The 19703-nt window shown below is 44.2% G+C and overlaps 1 protein-coding gene across 2 annotated transcripts in view; it reads right to left on the reverse strand.

The window, feature by feature from the left end:
* Positions 1-19703, reverse strand: part of LOC126335288 (polypeptide N-acetylgalactosaminyltransferase 3-like) — a 337479-nt gene that overhangs the window by 50411 nt on the left and 267365 nt on the right. For both annotated transcript variants that reach the window (XM_049998376.1, XM_049998377.1), the window contains exon 9: positions 43-223. In XM_049998376.1, the coding sequence (XP_049854333.1) occupies positions 43-223 (181 nt within the window). The remainder of the gene's footprint in view (positions 1-42; positions 224-19703) is intronic.

Here is a 19703-nt window from a genome sequence, read left to right on the forward strand (position 1 = left end):
ATGCGTTGAGTCTGGAGTGATATCTGTGTTGTGGGCACTCACCAGGATTGTATTTGAAGTAGAACTCCTTCCAGTCGTCCATCCAGACGAGAGCGACCCTGGCCAGGTTGGAGTACAGCACGGTGGAGACCCCGCCAGGGAAGGAGTAGGGCGACGACCTGCGAAAGACGTGCCCCACGTGCGAGCACGGCACCATCTCCACGCGCCCGCCGCACATCCACACCTGCGGACCAAACAACGGTGTTCCACCAAATTGTACCTGTGTTGTCGGAGGCACCCAGACCTCCAGATGTCAGACGCTCAGATCCGTACCAAACGTGCCTAGTAATAATAAACGGTAATTTTTGTGCACTTACAGTTATTATTATAACCTTAAGGGGACCACTCCATGGTTCAGGTCGATAGATCAAGGTTTTATTTAAGGGAGGTAGGACGTCAAACGGGCCGACTTGGAGCAGGAGAGGCACCACAGGACATTTTAATTTCCACTGTCTATACTTTTACAAACAAATTCATAAAACTTTGTCAGTATGGCCAGGAAGGATTCAGAATTGACCCCCATAGCAGTGGAAGTTCGAAAACATAACAAAATATTTTTTTTTACGTGCGAAATTTCATCATTTTTTACACTTACTAATGGCTGCATTTGTTGCTATAGGTACACTTTTCTTCGTAAGTAAGTGAGATTCCTCGATGAATTTTGCACAGCATACAAACCATACTTAAAGGTGTATGAAACTCTAGAATTTTCGAAATCTATTAAAAACTGTGGTAAGAATTGAAGAAATTAACTATGAAATTTTCTAATCATGAAGTTTAAAAACAACAGTTAATTCGTTTTTTCATAAATTAAATAAATTCTAGAGTTTCATACACCTGTGAGTATGGTATGTATGATGTGCAAAACTCATCGAAGAATCTCTCTAACTTGTGAAGAAAAGTGTACCTATAGCAACTAATGCAGCCATTAGTAAGTGAAAAAAATGATGAAATTTCGCACGTAAAAAAATTATTTTGTTATGTTTTCGAACTTCCATCGCAATGAGTGTGAATCCTGAATCTTTCCTGAACATGCTGACAAAGTTTTATGAATTTATTTGTAAAAGTATAGATATAGACAATGGAAATTAAAATGACGTGTGATGCTTCTCCTGCTCCAAGTCGACCCGTTTGACGTCCTACCCCCCTTAAGTACATTGAAAAAGATTCTGCTGTAAAAAAATTTTTCGATCATTTAAAGAGCATTTTCCTACCACGTGTGTTTATGTGCCACGCCCACTTTTCTGTCACCCACTGTCAACCCACCCACTGTCAACTCTAAGCCATATGAAGATGCCATTATTAGCGAAATAGAATGTGTAGGTCATGTTCAAAAACGTTTGGGAACAAGGCTGAGAAAACTAACTGTTGATATGAGGGGAAAAAAATTGGAAGATGGAAAATTGTTGACCAGACAGGTTCGATTAACTAAAACTGAAATAAAAAACTCGTAGGTATACTACGGGCAGGCAATTAGGAGAAATAAAGAAAATCTGGAGGCGATGAAGAGAGGTGTTTGGGCCATATTCTTCCATAAGTCCTCTGCTGATGATAAGCCATGTCATGGATTGTCCATCAGGAGAAAATTCGTGGTACAAATACAATTGGGCTCAGGCAACTGGAGAATCTTATTCTCTTCCTGCTGCTATTATTACAGCAGTTAAACGTATTTTCAGAGACTTGGCTTATCCTCACCTTCGAAGGAAATGTCTGCACGGACAGACACAGAACTCAAATGAATGTTTCAACAGCATAATTTGGAACCGCCTTCCTAAAACTGTATTTCTAGGCATGCATACAATGAAACTAGGAGTTCATGATGCTGTTATTACATTCAATTTTGGTAATATTGGAAAGTGTTGGGTACTGAAAAAGCTGGGAATTAATCCTGGTGAAAATTTGATCACTGGGCTGCAACATTGCGATAAAATGAGGATAGCCGATGCAGACAGGTCTGCATCTACTATGGCCAAGAGAGCAAGACAAAATCCAGGAAAGTGAAAAAGAAGGTGGAAGACGTGCTAGAGGCCAAAGAAGGGCAATAATATGAAACAGGACAGTTTTATTTAACTGTAAGTAACAAATTTCAAAAGTTTTTTCTTTAAAGTCAATTTCGCGCAAACTAAAATTTTCAGTACATATGCCCTATTATGCCAGAAACTATCATAGATAAAAGAATGAAATTTTCAGAGACTCTGCATAACATAAAAAGCCACCTCCGGTGCGACATTCATTAATATTCCGCCATTAGGAAGTTCAGAAAAAATATTTTCTGTAGAAAAAACTTACTATTTTTTGTTATTAAACGTAAAAAAGTATTTCTTAAAAACTATAAAATGGATAAAGTAGATTTTAGTACAGTTGACTATTAGCATCAAGTAACATACAGTAAAATATTAAGGTTCTGTTTCAAATAACTTTTTTTTTCGGAAATGGGTCAAATACTTGCCTAAATTAACGTGGGTTAGATAGGCAGGGTGTGGTCCCCTTAAAGACGCGTCTAATATTATATGTTCCTTAACAAAAAAAAGAATCTCTCTTTGTGGCCTATCATTCCTCAAGTTTGTCGGTATCGTCATGCAACAACGTGTATATGGCTCCGTATGAGCTCTAATTTCTCTTATCTTCTCTTTGCCTGTCGAGGGAACCTGTTAGTAATAAATCCAGCAGTATGTCTCTGAACTGCTTCGATGTTTTTTACCTCTACATCTATTCTCCGCAAGCCATCTTGAGGTGAATGGCGGAGTTTACTTTGTGTACCACTCTCACTTTCCCACTTTCCCGCAATGGTTCATAGAAAGAACGATTGCCGGTAATCCTCGATGTGGGTTCGAATCTCTTTAATTTATCTTCTTGGTCTTCTCGCGAGGCTTACTTAGGAGGAAGCAATGTATTCGTTGTCTCTTCTAGATCGGAACTTTAATAGTAACTCACCCGGTGATGCAGAACGCCTCTCTTGCAGTGTCTGTCACTGGAGTTCATTGATCACCAGTGACGCTTTCGCGCTTACTAAATGAACCTGTAACGAATCGCGCTGTTCTTCTTTGGATCTTCTCTGTCTCCTCTATTAATTTTATCTGCTGTGGATCCGAGACTGACGAGTAATATTCACATATTGGTCGAATAAGGGTTTTGTAAGCCACTTACTTCGCTAGTGGACTACATTTCTTGAGGATTCATCCAATTAATCTAATTCTGGCTTCAGCCTTTCCTGTGATTACTTTTTTCTACATCTACAGTTATACTCCGCAAGCCACCCAACGGTATGTGGCGGAGGGCACTTTACGTGTCACTGTCATTACCTCCCTTTTCTGTTCCAGTCGCGCATGGTTCGCGGGAGAACGACTGCCCGAAAGCCTCCGTGCACGCTCAAATCTCTCTAATTCTACATTCGTGATCTCCTCGGGAGGTATAAGTAGGGGGAAGCAATATATTCGATACCTCATCCAGAAACGCACCCTCTCGAAACCTGGCGAGCAAGCTACACCGCGATGCAGAGCGCCTCTCTTGCAGAGTCTGCCACTTGAGTTTGCTAAACATCTCCGTAACAATATCACGCCCACCAAATAACCCTGTAACGAAACGCGCCGCTCTTCTTTGGATCTTCTCTATCTCCTCCGTCAACCCGATCTGGTGCGGATCCCACACTGATGAGCAATACTCAAGTATATTTCGAACGAGCGTTTTGTAAGCCACTTCCTTTGTTGATGGACTACATTTTCTAAGGACTCTTCCAATGAATCTCAACTTGGCACCCGCCTTACCAACAATTAATTTTATATGATCATTCCACTTCAGATCGTTCCGTACGCATACTCCCAGATATTTTACAGAAGTAACTGCTACCAGTGTTTGTTCCGCTATCATATAATCATATAATAAAGGATCCTTCTTTCTATGTATTCGCAATACATTACATTTGTCTATGTTAAGGTTTAGTTGCCACTCCCTGCACCTAGTGCCTATCCGCTGCACATCTTCCTACATTGCACTGCCATTTTCTAATGCTGTAACTTCTCTGTATACTACAGCATCATCCGCGAAGAGCCGCATGCTACTTCCGACACTATCTACTACGTCATATATGTATATATTGTGAAAAGCAATGGTCCCATAACACTCTCCTGGGGCACACCAGAGGTTACTTTAACGTCTGTAGACGTCTCTCCATTGAGAAAAACATGCTGTGTTCTGTTTGCTAAAAACTCTTCGATCCAGCCACTCTAGCTTGTCTGATGTTCTGTAGGCTCTTACTTCGTTTATCAGGCGGAACTGTATCGAACGTCTTCCGGAAGTCAAGGAAAATAGCATCTACCTGGGAGCCTGTATCTAATGTTTTCTGGGTCTCATGAACAAATAAAGCGAGTTGGGTCTCACACGATCGTTGTTTTCGGAATCCATGTTGATTCCTACAGAGTGAATTCTGGGTTTCCAGAAATGATATGACACGAGAGAAAAAAAAAAGTTCTAAAATTCTACTACAGTTCCATGTTAGAGTACAGGCCTATAGTTTTGCGCATCTGCTCGACGACACTCTTGAAAACTGGAACTACCTGTGCTCTTTTCGAAGCATTTGGAACCTTCCGTTCCTCCAGAGACTTGCGGTACACGGCTATTAGAAGGGGGGCAAGTTCTTTCGCGTACTCTGTGTAGAATCGAATTGGTATCCCGTCAGGTCCAGTGGACTTTCCTCTGTTAAATGATTTCAGTTGCTTTTGTATTCCTTGGACACTTATTTCGATGTCAGACATTTTTTCGTTCGTGCGAGGATTTAGAGAAGGAACTGCACTGCGGTCTTCCTCTGTGAAACAGCTTTGGTAAATGGTGTTTAGTATTTCAGCTTTACGCGTGTCAGCCAGTGTTTCAATGCCATTATCATCCCAGAGTTCTTGATATGCTGTTTCGTTCCACTTACTGATTTAACGTAAGACCAGAACTTCCTAGGATTTTATGTCAAGTCGGTACATAGAATTTTACTTTCGAATTCACTGAACGCTTCACGCACAGCCCTCCTTATGCTAACTTTGACATCGTTAGTTTCTGTTTGTCTGACAGGTTTTGGCTGAGTTTAAATTTGCAGTGAAGCTGAACAAACACTGGTAGCAGTTACTTCTGTAAATATCTGGGAGTATGCGTGCGAAACGATTTGAAGTAGAATGATAATATAAAATTAATTGTTGGTAAGGCGGGTACCAGGTTGAGATTCATTGGGAGAGTCCTTAGAAAATGTAGTCCATCAACAAAGGAGGTGGCTTACAAAACACTCGTTCGACCTATACTTGAGTATTGCTCATCAGTGTGGGATCCGCACCAGATCGAGTTGACGGAGGAGATAGAGAAGATCCAAAGAAGAGTGGCGCGTTTCGTCACAGGGTTATTTGGTGGGCGTGATAGCGTTACGGAGATGTTTAGCAAACTCAAGTGGCAGACTCTGCAAGAGATGCGCTCTGCATCGCTGTGTAGCTTGCTGTCCAGGTTTCGAGAGGGTGCGTTCCTGGATGAGGTATCGAATATATTGCTTCCCCCTAGTTATACCTCCAGAGGAGATCACGAATGTAAAATTTGAGAGATTCGAGCGCACACGGAGGCTTTCCGGCAGTCGTTCTTCCCGCGAACCATACGCGACTGGAACAGAAAAGGGAGGTAATGACAGTGACACGTAAAGTGCCCTCCGCCACACACCGTTGGGTGGCTTGCGGAGTATAGATGTAGATGAGCAACTATGGGCCTTAATCTGATCAATATATTTCTTAGAATGTGCGCCTCCAGCGCAGCATTGTACGACAGTGAATCTTGGACTGAGGAAAAACGGTGAAAGACAAGACTTGAAGCGTTTGAGACGCTGTGCTGTAGAAGAATGTCGAAAATTAGGTGGACTAGTAAAGCAAGGAATGAGGTGGCTCTTCGCTAGATTGACGAAGAAATGAATATATGGAAAATACTGACAAGAAGAAGGGACGTCATTATAGTGTAACACTTATTTTGTATCTGTATCGATATTTCGATGTCAATTTGTAGTGCTGATTATGTTAAGTGTTGTATCTGTAATGTAAATTCTTTGATTATGTTTACATGTTTCAGTTATGTGGAACTTTTGAACGATGTTGTTTAAAATGTGCTTGTGAGTTGAAGTAACTATTGAAATGCTTGTTACATAATGTACTGTAAATGATTAGGTCCAAAGTTAGGGAACATAGGGTTGATGCATGTAAAAGATGTGGGGAAGCTCCGCAGCTACGTAAGCAGCCTGGCAGAGTGGAAAAGGTGTGGTTGGCGCGCAAGTGGCAACTCGTCCTTTGTGGTGGGTAAGGAGTTTGGGCTGAGTAGTGCTGTGGTTAACATTTTGCTAGCAGTAGAGGATCATTGTGGCTCATAGTCTTGGAGTTTTGAGGCCAGGAGAGCTTAAGAGTAGTATTTATGGATCTCGGATTTTGCATTTGGTGATACTATTATCATGGCATGGTTTTTGGCCCTATAAATATAATCCCGACTCCAAGAAATTACACAACAGGGCAAGGCCAACAGTAATGCCACGACTGCAAATCAGGCCACCAGTACCGCCAGCGTTCCACTACATAGTTTATATTTGGCACTCTGTCAATGGACCAGGTTCTGGTGAAATTTTGTTGATTTGAATAATAATCGTGGTGTTGCCGAAAACTATCTTACACCCATGATTAACGCAACTTACAAACCTGGACAGGAATCCTATCCTAGTGAATTTAATTGCGAGTGTTGTGATTTATTATGGAAAGACTTATTTGCCAGCTGTAAAAATAGTTGTGATTGCTTTCTAATGTGTAGAGGTGTAGTGTTTAAATTCCACTTTTGTAATTTAAGAAATACTCAACTTCCAGTGCATTTTTTAAATAAATCCACAATCATTTCGTATAATAATTTGCCTTACTTGAAAAGCTGCATGAAAATAATAAAGTTGATTCGAAATGAAAAAGATTATTAATTGCTGCATTTATGCACACTGATCAGAATTACAGAGTTTTATTAGTGTTCATTTCGTGAGAAAGTTATTGAACTTGAATTTAACGTTGTGTGGGCATTTTGAGCAGGTTCAAAGACTGCTTATCAAAGACAACCTGTTATTTAAAGAGACATAATTTGTTGTGCTTTACTTCATCAATAATTATTAATGAGAAGACTTACTATTTCTCATACATATTTTTGTAGTTTTGTTAATGAGCATCGTTCTTCAAACCATGAAAATTGAAGGATCCTCATTCACTAGCTAGTTAGTTAATGAAACAAAGCAAAGGCTGCTTCAGAGCCACTGTTGTTAGATTAGCATTCTGTTAGATTGCTTCATACCGAATTTCTGAAATAAATATTTACTGCGTTAGCTACTCTAATGGAAGTTTGTTAATGCACAGACATAGAGACCCTGTACTAAGCAATGATGTTATAGAATATGATCATTAACAGAATCCCTCATTTAAATAAGAAGTATTTCATGCCTTTCCCTGTTTAGTATTGCTTACAGTTTCATGTGTGTTGCTGACTGGTTCTATAAGCTGTTGCATGAAGTTCATTTCAGGTGCGTATTGTTGAGAGGCATATGTTACTGTTTGATATCTCATTGGCCATTTGTATGTCTGACTTTCAGGTTAGTAGTACTTTTATCTGCACGGTTAGGTTAGTATGTTGTAGTGTGAACAAATGTAAAGAAAGAGCTTAGTGTGTCTGTCAAGGAAGTTTGGGTTAGACTTAGCACTGCCTTTTGCTTTATTACACTACTGGCCATTAAAATTGCTGCACCAAGAGTAAATGCAGATTATAAACGGGTATTCATTGGACAAATATTTCATACTTCAACTGGCATGTGATTAGATTTTCACGCAGTTTGGGTGCATAGATCCTGAGAAATCAGTACCCAGAACAACCCCTCTGGCCGTAATAACAGCCTTGATACGCCTGGGCATTGAGTCAAACAGAGCTCGGATGGCGTGTACAGGTACAGCTGCCCATGCAGCTTCAACACGATACCACAGTTCATCAAGAGTAGTGACTAGCGTATTGTGACGAGCCAGTTGCTCGACCACCATTGACCAGACGTTTTCAATTGGTGAGAGATCTGGAGGATGTGCTGACCAGGGCAGCAGTCGAACATTTTCTGTAACTAGAAAGGCCCGTACAGGACCTGCAACATGCGGTCGTGCATTAGCCTGCTGAAATGTAGGGCTTCGGAGGGATCGAATAAAGGGTAGAGCCACGAGTCGCAACACATCTGAAATGTAACGTCCACTGTTCAAAATGCCGTCAATGTGAACAAGAGGTGACCGAGACGTGTAACCAATGGCACCCCATACCATCACGCCGGGAGATACGCCAGTATGGCGATGACGAATACACGCTTCCAATGTGCGTTCAACGCGATGTCGCCAAACACGGATGCGACCATCATGATGTTGTAAACAGAACCTGGATTCATCCGAAAAAATGACGTTTTGCCATTCGTGCACCCAGGTTCGTCGTTGAATACACTATCGCAGGCGCTCTTGTCTGTTATGCAACGTCAATGGTAACCGCAGCCATGGTCTCCGAGCTGATAGTCCATGTTGCTGAAAATGTCGTCGAACTGTTCGTGCAGATGGTGGTTGTCTTGGAAACGTCCCCATCGGTTGACTCAGGGATCGAGACGTGGCTGCACGATCCGTTACAGCCAAGCGGATAAGATGCCTGCCATCTCGACTGCTAGTGATACGAGGCCATTAGGATCCACCAAGGCGTTCCGTATTACCCTCCTGAATCCACCGATTCCGTATTCTGCTAACAGTCACTGGATGTCGACCAACGCGAGCAGCAATGTCGCGATACGATAAACCGCAATCGCGATAGGCTACAATCCGACCTTTATCAAAGTCGGAAACGTGATGGTACGCATTTCTCCTCCTTACAGGAGGCATCACAACAACGTTTCACCCGGCAACGCCGGTCAACTGCTGTTAAAATGTGTGTGAGAAATCGGTTGGGAAGTTTCCTAATGTCAGCACGTTGTAGGTGTCGCCACCGGCGCCAAACTTGTGTGAATGACCTGAAAAGCTAATCATTTGCATATCACAGCATCTTCTTCCTGTCGGTTAAATTTCGCGTCTTTAGCACGTCATCTTCGTGTTGTTGCAATTTTAATGGCCAGTAGTGTATATTGCTTGACACGAGAATGCCTAATTAAGCTGGCGACCTGTTTTAGTATGTAATGTTACAACTTGCTTTTGCGCTGGGGAAACGCCTGTTCCTGACCCACCTGTTTACTGTTGGTTGTACTCTGCTGGAGTGCTTCGGAAAAAAATCCCAGTTTGATTGTTTTGTTCCCGTTAGATTATCTCACGGTCAACATACTCGAAAATTCCTCGCAGAGTTTTCACTTTAGCATCGATTGCCGTTTAAGGTGGCCGGTGTTACCGTTACAACACGAAGTGTGTTAAGATATCACGGAATGACCTCCATAGTACTAGACGGAGTGTAAAAACTGTCGAGGAAGACAGTAAACTGGGATACATCCAACAAATAATTAAGGAATGATAATTGAATCAAGACCCCAAGCTACCGACAGGCGTTGATCCCTCTGACCGAACACGCTGAGCCACCGAGGTCAGCCGGCACGGTAGCTCAGCGTGTTCGGTCAGAGGGCTAGCTGCCCTCTGAAATAAAAAAAAAAAAAAAACTGAGTTACTGGATAAACAACAAACTGAAACTGGAGTCTTTCGACGTCCGCCCAAGCACATACAACGAACAAAATGAAATTAAAAAAAAAAGGTTAATGTGTATGGCTGCTAAGCCAAAGGTTCTGAGTTCAAGCTTTTTCGGTACTAAATATTTTCTTTATTTAAAAACAATATCGAAGTGTCTTACGTCATCAACTTTATTCGTTTGAATGTACTTTTGTGAAATTTCTAGTGACAACTAAAATCGCTATACGGAAAGTATACGCTATGGACCTTTACCTCTGCAAACTCTTCATAATTTCGTGCAGTGGTTTACTACATCTAATGCTGCATAATAACTGCGTGGAACTTCACAACAAAATTAAGTCATTTATGGGGGGGGGGGGGGGGGAAGATATCAGTCAAGAAGATGTGTAAAAATCAAATTTTTGGGACAAATATTTTTTGTGAAATCGAATGATAAAGTGTGTCAAAGCAGTCGAAACAGGCGAGCAGTGCAATGATGACAAAATCGCGTACATCGCGGAATGCGGGGAGCACGTCTCTGTAGCAGCGAAAGGGTTAATGCGGCTGTGGTGGCTTTACTTCATAAACTGCGCGCACCCCCCCCCCCCCCCCCCCCCCCCCTCCTAAACGTAAGTTTGCGAACTATACTATGGCGCTGCTTCTCTTGGCGCGTACAACTGGCAACGCAGCAATCACCCGCGTCTGGGCGGGCATGCGAGAACCGCCAAGATAAATGAATTGAACTATGGTTAAGGACACAGGTTGCAAGTGCTACTGTGAGATGAAGACGTTGGCACTGGAGAGGAATTCGTGGCGGAAAGCATCGAAGCAGTCTGGAAAATAATAATGAATGATGAGCTCCTCCCCCCCCCCCCCCCCCCCCCCCCCCGAAAAAAGTAATGTAGAATCTACATGTTACCCTTCTTATCATAAATAGTCATGCCGATAGATGTTCCGATGGTCCTCGGAACATCTATCGGCATGACTATTTATGATAAGAAGGGTAACATGTAGATTCTACATTACTTTTTTCGGGGGGGGGGGGGGGGGGGGGGGGGAGGGACTGGAACAAGTAGGACGGGGAGAGAATGAGGGAGGGGGGGGCGGGCAATCATACTGCAGTACTATGCAACCTCCGCCACGCAGCGTAAGGCGACATGTGGAGTGTAGATGAATAGGCGGATGCCATCCAGTAACGAGCTATCTCAGGTGTAGAGGACTGGTCCGGTGTGGGCAGCTCCGGAGGCTGTGCCGTGTCCCGGCCGCTGACAGCTGCCTTCCCGTCCACTGGAAGGGCGCCAGGGCGAGCTCCTGTTGCTGCTGCAAGAGCGGGACGGACGTGCGTGCGTGCCGTGGCGGGGTTCACTCACCGGACCGCGGAGCTGCGCAGACCGGATTTTCCAGACCCCGCGACCTCTGGTCCGGACAACCGGGAGCCACGTACTGGAAGTCCGCGGAACAGCGAAGCTCTGGAGCGGGGGCTTTCGCCACTACAGGCGCCACACGGACCAGGTGTCGCTCATCTACATCTACATCCATACTCCGCAAGACATTTGACGGTCTGTGGCGGAGGGTACCCTGAGTACCTCTATCGGTTCTCTCTTCTATTCCAGTCTCGTATTATTCGTGGAAAGAAGGATTGTCGATATGCGTCTGTGTGGGCTCTAATCTCTCTGTTTTTATTCTCTTGGTCTCTTCGCGAGATATACGTAGGAGGGAGAAATATGCTACTTGACTCTTCGGTGAACGTATGTTCTCGAAACTTCAACAAAAGCCCGTACCGTGCCACTGAGCGTCTCCCCAAATAGCAAAACTCCTTTACTACTTTAAGTGTCTCATTTCCTAATCTAATTCCCTCAGCATCAACTGACTTAATTCGACTACATTCCATTATCCTAGTTTTGCTTTTGTTCAACTGCTCTTCCAAGTCCGTTGCTGTCTCTGACAGAATTACAATGTCATCGGCGAACCTCAAAGTTTTTATTTCTTCTCCGTGGATTTTAATTCCTACTCCGAAATTTTCTTTTGTTTCCTTTATTGCTCGCTCAATATACAGATTGAATAACATCGTGGATAGGTAACAACCCTGTCTCACTCCCTTCCCAACCACTGCTTTCCTTTCATACCCCTCGACTTATAACTGCCATCTGCTTTCTGTACAAATTGTACATTATGTCATTATGGCAACCAAGTTCCGGTTTCATACTTCTGCACCTGGTATACACAGCTCATGTATTATGGAGCGACAACCAGCTTGCACAGGGCCTTGTTGACTGAACTGTGGCTTCGTGAGGTCGCAGCACATTCGAAACCTACCATCAGCTCTTACCAACTGAAATCGGGGATCATCGCACCAGGTCACTATTTTCCAGTTTTGTAGGATCCAACCGATATGGCCACGAGCCCAGGAGAGGCGCGGCAGGCTATGTTGTACTGTTACCAAAGGCTATCGCATTGTTCGTCGACGGCCGCGGTGGCCGTGCGGTTCTGGCGTTGCAGTCCGGAACCGCGGCACTGCTACTGTCGCAGGTTCGAATCCTGCCTCGGGCATGGGTGTGTGTGATGTCCGTAGGTTAGTTAGGTTTAAGTACTTCTAAGTTCTAGGGGACTTATGACCTAAGATGTTGAGTCTCATAGTGCTCAGAGCCATTTGAACCATTGTTCGTCTGCTGACGTAGCCCATTAACGCGAAATTTCGCCACACTGTCCTGCCAGATACATTCTCGCATGTCCCACATTGTTTCCCGTGGTTACTTCACACAGTGCTGCTTGTCTGTTATCACTAACAACTCCACGCAAACGCCGCTGATCCTGCTCGTAAAGTTAAGGCGATCAATCACTTCGTGTTTGTGGTGAGAAGTAATGCCTGAAATTTTGTATTCTCGGCGTACTCCTGCCACAGTTGACGTAGGAATGTTGAATTCCCTTACGACTTCCGAAACGGAATGTTCCATGTCCCATAAGAAGTCACCCTCGGTCTGACAACAGCCTTATCAAAGAGGGCAGAGGAGCGGACCGAGGTTCAGGGCACTCTCTTCTCCTTGAAGTGGGAAACAGCCCCTAAAGGCAGAAGAATCAGCAATGGACAACAGCATGACGATGCAGAACGCAATGAAAACCACTGCACTAAAAAAACGTAAAAATTATCCACAGGACTTGTGGCCTGCAACTGAGAAATGTGTGATGATGATCTCTCCATTGGCGAAAGATATTTGAATAGTCCCCTATTCGGATCTCCGGAAGGGGACTGCCAAGGGGGAGGTGACATGAGACAAAGACTGGCTAGTCAGTGAAAGGATAATGTTCTACAAATTGGGGCGTGGTATGTCAGAAGCTTGAAAGTGATATGGAAGATAGAAAATCTGAAAAGGGAAATGCAAAATCTAGCTCCAGATATAGTAGGGGGTCAATGAAGTGAAACGGAAAGAATACAAGGATTTCTGATCAGCTGAGTATATAGGGTAATATCAACAGCACCATAAAATGGTATAACGGGTGTAGGATTCGTTATGAATAGAAACGTAGGGCAGAGAGTGTGTTAATGCGAACAATTCAGTGGTAGGGTTGTTCTTATCAGAATCGACAGCAGACCAACACCGACAACGATAGTTCAGGTATACATGCTGACGTCGCAAGCTGAAGATGAACAGACAGAGAAACTGTATGAGGATATTGAAAGGGTAATGCACTATGTAAAGGGGGGCGAAAATCTAATAGTCATGGGCGACTGGAATGGAGTTGTAGGGGAAGGAGTAGAAGAAATGGTTACAGGAGAATATGGGCTTGGGGCAAGGAATGAAAGAGGAGAAAGACTAATTGAGTTCTGTAACAAGTTTCAGCTAGTAATAGGGAATACCCTGTTCAAGAATCACAAGCGGAGGAGGTATACTTGGAAAAGGCCGGGAGATACGGGAAGATTTCAATTAGATTACATCATGGTCAGACAGAGATTCCGAAATCAGATACTGGATTGTAAGGCGTACCCAGGAGCAGATATAGACTCAGATCACAATATAGTAGTGATGAAGAGTAGGCTGAAGTTCAAGACATTAGTCAGGAAGAATCAATACGCTAAGAAGCGGGATACGGAAGTTCTAAGGAATGACGAGATACGTTTGAAGTTCTCTAACGCTATAGATACAGCGATAAGGAATAGCACAGTAGGCAACACAGTTGAAGAGGAATGGACGTCTCTAAAAAAGACCATCACAGAAGTTGGGAAGGAAAACATGGGTACAAAGAAGGTAGCTGCGAAGAAACCATGGGTAACAGAAGAAATACTTCAGTTGATGGATGAAAGGAGGAAGTACAAACATGTTCCGGGAAAATCAGGAATACAGAAATACTAGTCGCTCAGGAATGAAATAAATAGGAAGTGCAGGGAAGCTAAGACGAAATGGCTGCAGGAAAAATGTGAAGACATTGAAAAAGATATGATTGTCGGAAGGTCAGACTCAGCATACAGGAAAGTCAAAACAACCTTTGGTGACATTAAAAGCAACGGTGGTAACATTAAGAGTGAAACGGGAATTCCACTGTTAAATGCAGAGGAGAGAGCAGATAGGTGGAAAGAATACATCGAAAGCCTCTATGAGGGTGAAGATTTTTCTGATGTGATAGAAGAAGAAACAGGAGTCGATTTAGAAGAGATAGGGGATCCAGTATTAGAATCGGAATTTAAAAGAGCTTTGGAGGACTTACGGTCAAATAAGGCAGAAGGGATAGATAACATTCCATCAGAATTTCTAAAGTCATTAGGGGAAGTGGCAAAAAAACGAATATTCACGTTGGTGTGTAGAATATACACTCCTGGAAATTGAAATAAGAACACCGTGAATTCATTGTCCCAGGAAGGGGAAACTTTATTGACACAATCCTGGGGTCAGATACATCACATGATCACACTGACAGAACCACAGGCTCATAGACACAGGCAACAGAGCATGCACAATGTTGGCACTAGTACAGTGTATATCCACATTTCGCAGCAATGCAGGCTGCTATTCTCCCATGAAGACGATCGTAGAGATGCTGGATGTAGTCCTGTGGAACGGCTTGCCATGCCATTTCCACCTGGCGCCTCAGTTGGATCAGCGATCGTGCTGGACGTGCAGACCGCGTGAGACGACGCTTCATCCAGTCCCAAACATGCTCAATGGGGGACAGATCCGGAGATCTTGCTGGCCAGGGTAGTTGACTTACACCTTCTAGAGCACGTTGGGTGGCACGGGATACATGCGGACGTGCATTGTCCTGTTGGAACAGCAAGTTCCCTTGCCAGTCTAGGAATGGTAGAACGATGGGTTCGATGACGGTTTGGATGTACCGTGCACTATTCAGTGTCCCCTCGACGATCACCAGAGGTACGGCCAGTGTAGGAGATCGCTCCCCACACCATGATGACGGGTGTTGGCCCTGTGTGCCTCGGTCGTATGCAGTCCTGATTGTGGCGCTCACCTGCACGGCGCCAAACACGCATACGACCATCATTGGCACCAAGGCAGAAGCGACTCTCATCGCTGAAGACGACACGTCTCCATTCGTCCCTCCATTCACGCCTGTCGCGACACCACTGGAGGCGGGCTGCACGATGTTGTGGCGTGAGCGGAAGACGGCCTAACGGTGTGCGGGACCGTAGCCCAGCTTCATGGAGACGGTTGCGAATGGTCCTCGCCGATACCCCAGGAGCAACAGTGTCCCTAATTTGCTGGGAAGTGGCGGTGCGGTCCCCTACGGCACTGCGTAGGATCCTACGGTCTTGGCGTGCATCCCTGCGTCGCTGCGGTCCGGTCCCTTGTCGACGGGCACGTGCACCTTCCGCCGACCACTGGCGACAACATCGATGTCCTGTGGAGACCTCACGCCCCACGTGTTGAGCAATTCGGCGGTACGTCCACCCGGCCTCCCGCATGCCCACTATACGCCCTCGCTCAAAGTCCGTCAACTGTACATACGGTTCACGTCCACGCTGTCGCGGCATGCTACCAGTGTTAAAGACTGCGATGGAGCTCCGTATGCCACGGCAAACTGGCTGACACTGACGGCGGCGGTGCACAAATGCTGCGCAGCTAGCGCCATTCGACGGCCAACACCGCGGTTCATGGTGTGTCCGCCGTGCCGTGCGTGTGATCATTGCTTGTACAGCCCTCTCGCAGTGTCCTGAGCAAGTATGGTGGGTCTGACACACCGGTGTCAATGTGTTCCTTTTTCCATTTCCAGGAGTGTATGAGTCTGGCGACATACCATCTGACTTTCGGAAAAGCATCATCCACACAATTCCGAAGACGGCAAGAGCTGACAAGTGCGAAAATTACCGCACAATCAGCATAACAGCTCATGCATCCAAGTTCCTTACAGGAATAGTATACAGAAGAATGGAAAAGAAAATTGAGGATGTGCTAGATGACGATTAGTTTGGCTTTAGGAAAGGTAAGGGCACGAGAGAGGGAATTCTGACGTTGCGGTTAATAATGGAAGCAAGACTAAAGCAAAATCAAGACACTTTCATAGGATCTGTCTAGCTGGAAAAGCGTTCAACAATGAAAAATGGTGCAAGATGTTCGAAATTCCGAGAAAAATAGGGGTAAGCTAGAGGGAGAGACGACCAAAATACAATATGCTCAAGAGCCAAGAGGGAGTAATATGAGTGGACGACTAAGGACGAAGTGATCGGATTATAAAAGTTGTAAGACAGGGGTGTAGTCTATCGCCTTCACTGTTCAGTCTGTACATCGAAGAAGCAATGGTGGAAATAAAAGAAAGGTTCAGGAGTGGAATTAGGTGAAAGGACATCAATGATACGATTCGCTGATGACTTTGCTATGCTCAGTGAAAGTGAAGAAGAATTGCTTATCTGCTGAATGGAATGAACAGTCTAATGAGTACAGAATATGGAAGTAATGACAGCTAGCAGAAAAGAGACCAGCGAGAAACTTAACAGCAGGATTGTTGGTTATGAAGTAGATGAAGTTAAGGGATACTGTCACCTAGGCAGCAAAATAACTCAAGATGTATGGAGCAAGGAGGACATTAAAAGCAGACTAGCACTGCCAAAAAGGGCATTCATGGCCAAGAGAGGTCTACTAGTATCAAACACAGGCCTTTATTGGAGGAAGAAATTTCTGAGGATGTACATTTCGAGCACAACATAGCATGGTACTGAAACATGGACTGTAGGAAAACCGGAACACAAGAAAATCGATGCATTCGAGATGTGGTGTTACAGATGAATGTTGAAAATTAGGCGCACTGATAAGGTAAGGACCGAGGAGGTTCTGCGCAGAATCGGAGAGGAGAGGAATATGTGGAAAAAACTGACAAGGAGAAGGGACACGATGATAGGACATTCGTTAAGACATGAGGGAATGACTTCCGTGGTACTAGAGGGAGCTGTAGAGGGCAAGAACTGTAGAGGAAGGCAGAGACTGGAATACACCCGGCAAATAACTGAGGACGTATGTTGCGAAGTTGCACGTGCTACTCTGAGATGAAGAATTTGGCACAAGAGAGGATTTCGTGGCGGGCCGCATCAGACCAGTCAGAAGACTGATGACTCAAAAAAAAGTGTACGAGAGCCAAGAGGGAACAATAGCAGTGGAAAACCAAGATGTCTGGCCTGGCAACGGAAGACAGCAAAACGAAAGCTGAAATTTTAAATTTAGCATTTGAGAAATCTTTCACGCAGGAGGATCGTGCAAACATACCACATGCCACCGTTTGAGTCTCGTCCAGATTCCCGTATGAAGGACATAGTGATAGACATCCCTGGGGTTGTGAAGCTGCTGAATGGGTTGAAAATATATAAATCGCCAGGTCCTGATGGGATTCCAATTCGGTTTCACAGAGAGTACTCTACTGCATTGGCTCCTTACTTAGCTTGCATTTATCGCGAATCTCTTGCCCAACCTAAAGTCCCGAGCAACTGGAAAAAAGTGCAGGTGACGCCTGTATATAAGAAGGGTAGAAGGACGGATCCTCAAAATTACAGACCAATATCCTTAACATCGGTTTGTTGCAGGATTCTCGAACATATTCTCAGTTCGAATATAATGAATTTCCTTGAGACGGAGAATCTGCTGTCCATGCATAAGCACGGCTTTAGGAAGCATCGCTCCTGTGAAACGCAACTCGCCCTTTTTTCACATGATATCTTGCGAACCATGGATGAAGGGTATCAGACGGATGCCATATTCCTTGGCTTCCGGAAACCGTTTGACTCCTAAGTAAGGTAAGAGCATATGGGATTGGTTCCCAAGTATGTGAGTGGCTCGAAGACTTCTTAAGTAATAGAACCCAGTACGTTGTCCTCGATGGTGAGTGTTCATCGGAGGTGAGGGTATCATCTGGAGTGCCCCAGGGAAGTGTGGTAGGTCCGCTGTTGTTTTCTATCTACATAAATGATCTTTTGGACAGGGTGGATAGCAATGTGCCGCTGTTTGCTGATGATGCTGTGGTGTACGGGAAAGTGTCGTCGTTGAGTGACTGTAGGAGGATACAGGATGACTTGGACAGGATTTGTGATTGGTGTAAAGAACGGCAGCTAACTCTAAATATAGACATATGTAAATTAATGCAGATGAATAGGAAAAATAATCCTGTAATGTTTGAATACTTCATTAGTAGTGTAGCGCTTGACACAGTCACGTCGATTAAATATTTGGGCGTAACATTGCAGAGCGATATGAAGTGGGTCAAGCATGTAATGGCAGTTGTGGGGAAGGCGATAGTCGTCTTCGGTTCTTTGGTAGAATTTTGAGAAAATGTGGTTCATATGTAACGGAGAACCGCTTATAAAACACTAATACGACCTTTTCTTGAGTACTGCTCGAGCGTTTACAATCCTTATCAGGTCGGATTGAGGGAGGACATAGGAGTAATTCAGAGGCGGGCTGCTAGATTTGTCACTGGTGGGTTTGATCATCACGCGAGTGTTACGGAAATGCTTCAGGAACTCGGGTGGGGGGTCTCTAGACAAAAGGAGGCGTTCTTTGAGTGAATCGCTACTGAGGAAATTTAGAGAACCAGCATTTGAGGCTGACTGCAGTACAATTTTACTGCCACCAACTTACATTTCGCGGAAAGACCACAAAGATGAGATTAGGGATCGTACAGATGCATATAGGCAATCATTTTTCCCTCGTTCTGTTTGGGAGTGGAACAGGGAGGGAAGATGCCAGTTGTGGTACGAGGTACCCTCCGCCACGCACCGTATGGTGGATTGCGTAGTATGTATGTAGATGTAGAAGTGCTCGGTTTAAAAAGGTTGTAAGATAGGGATATGTCTTTCGCCCCTCCTGTTCAATCTATAGATGGGATAATACGCAACCAGCGGAAAAATGCTGCTATCGGAGTACAAAAAAGCGAACATGCTACTGCTTAAAAAACTGACTGAATAGTGTGTATCAGGTGACTCATTCCACCTCCTTCAGTATCTTTAAAAATTTCCCCAAAATTTGTCCCTATCTCGGCGGATGGCAACTAACGCATCCCCAACTGTGATGGAGTTAACATAGTAAACCAAGCATAGATTTCAGAAACTTTCCGACCTCTCTTTGAGAACTGGCACAATGAGAAGCAAGTCCAAGTTCGACTATCTTCCGATACCATGCCTGATCTAAGTGGAAACTGCAGCTTTTAATGATAACGCTTGGAAACATGTTCTTTGCCGCCACATGAACTGCACCTTCAAAATCTGAGATTAATGTTTCAGGGTTAAAATTTTTAGTTCAGAAACTACGAATACCAGTCCATATACATTTTTTTGATACAGTTTTTTAGAACATTAAACAAAAAGCAAGTCGGACATATACCAAGGTAGTATATTTGTATAATTCGTAAAGCTGGTGAAAGTATTTTGGCCAAACGTAAAATGTCCCATCCGTAAATACAGTACGCATATTACTACACACCACCGAACACAACACACAGCAAAAGCTATGTGTGCATATTGGGTAGAATAAACGCGTAGTTGAGAAACATACG

The sequence above is a fragment of the Schistocerca gregaria genome, chromosome 2 (genome assembly GCF_023897955.1).
Source record: "Schistocerca gregaria isolate iqSchGreg1 chromosome 2, iqSchGreg1.2, whole genome shotgun sequence".
Classification (NCBI taxonomy): Eukaryota; Metazoa; Arthropoda; class Insecta; order Orthoptera; family Acrididae; genus Schistocerca; species Schistocerca gregaria.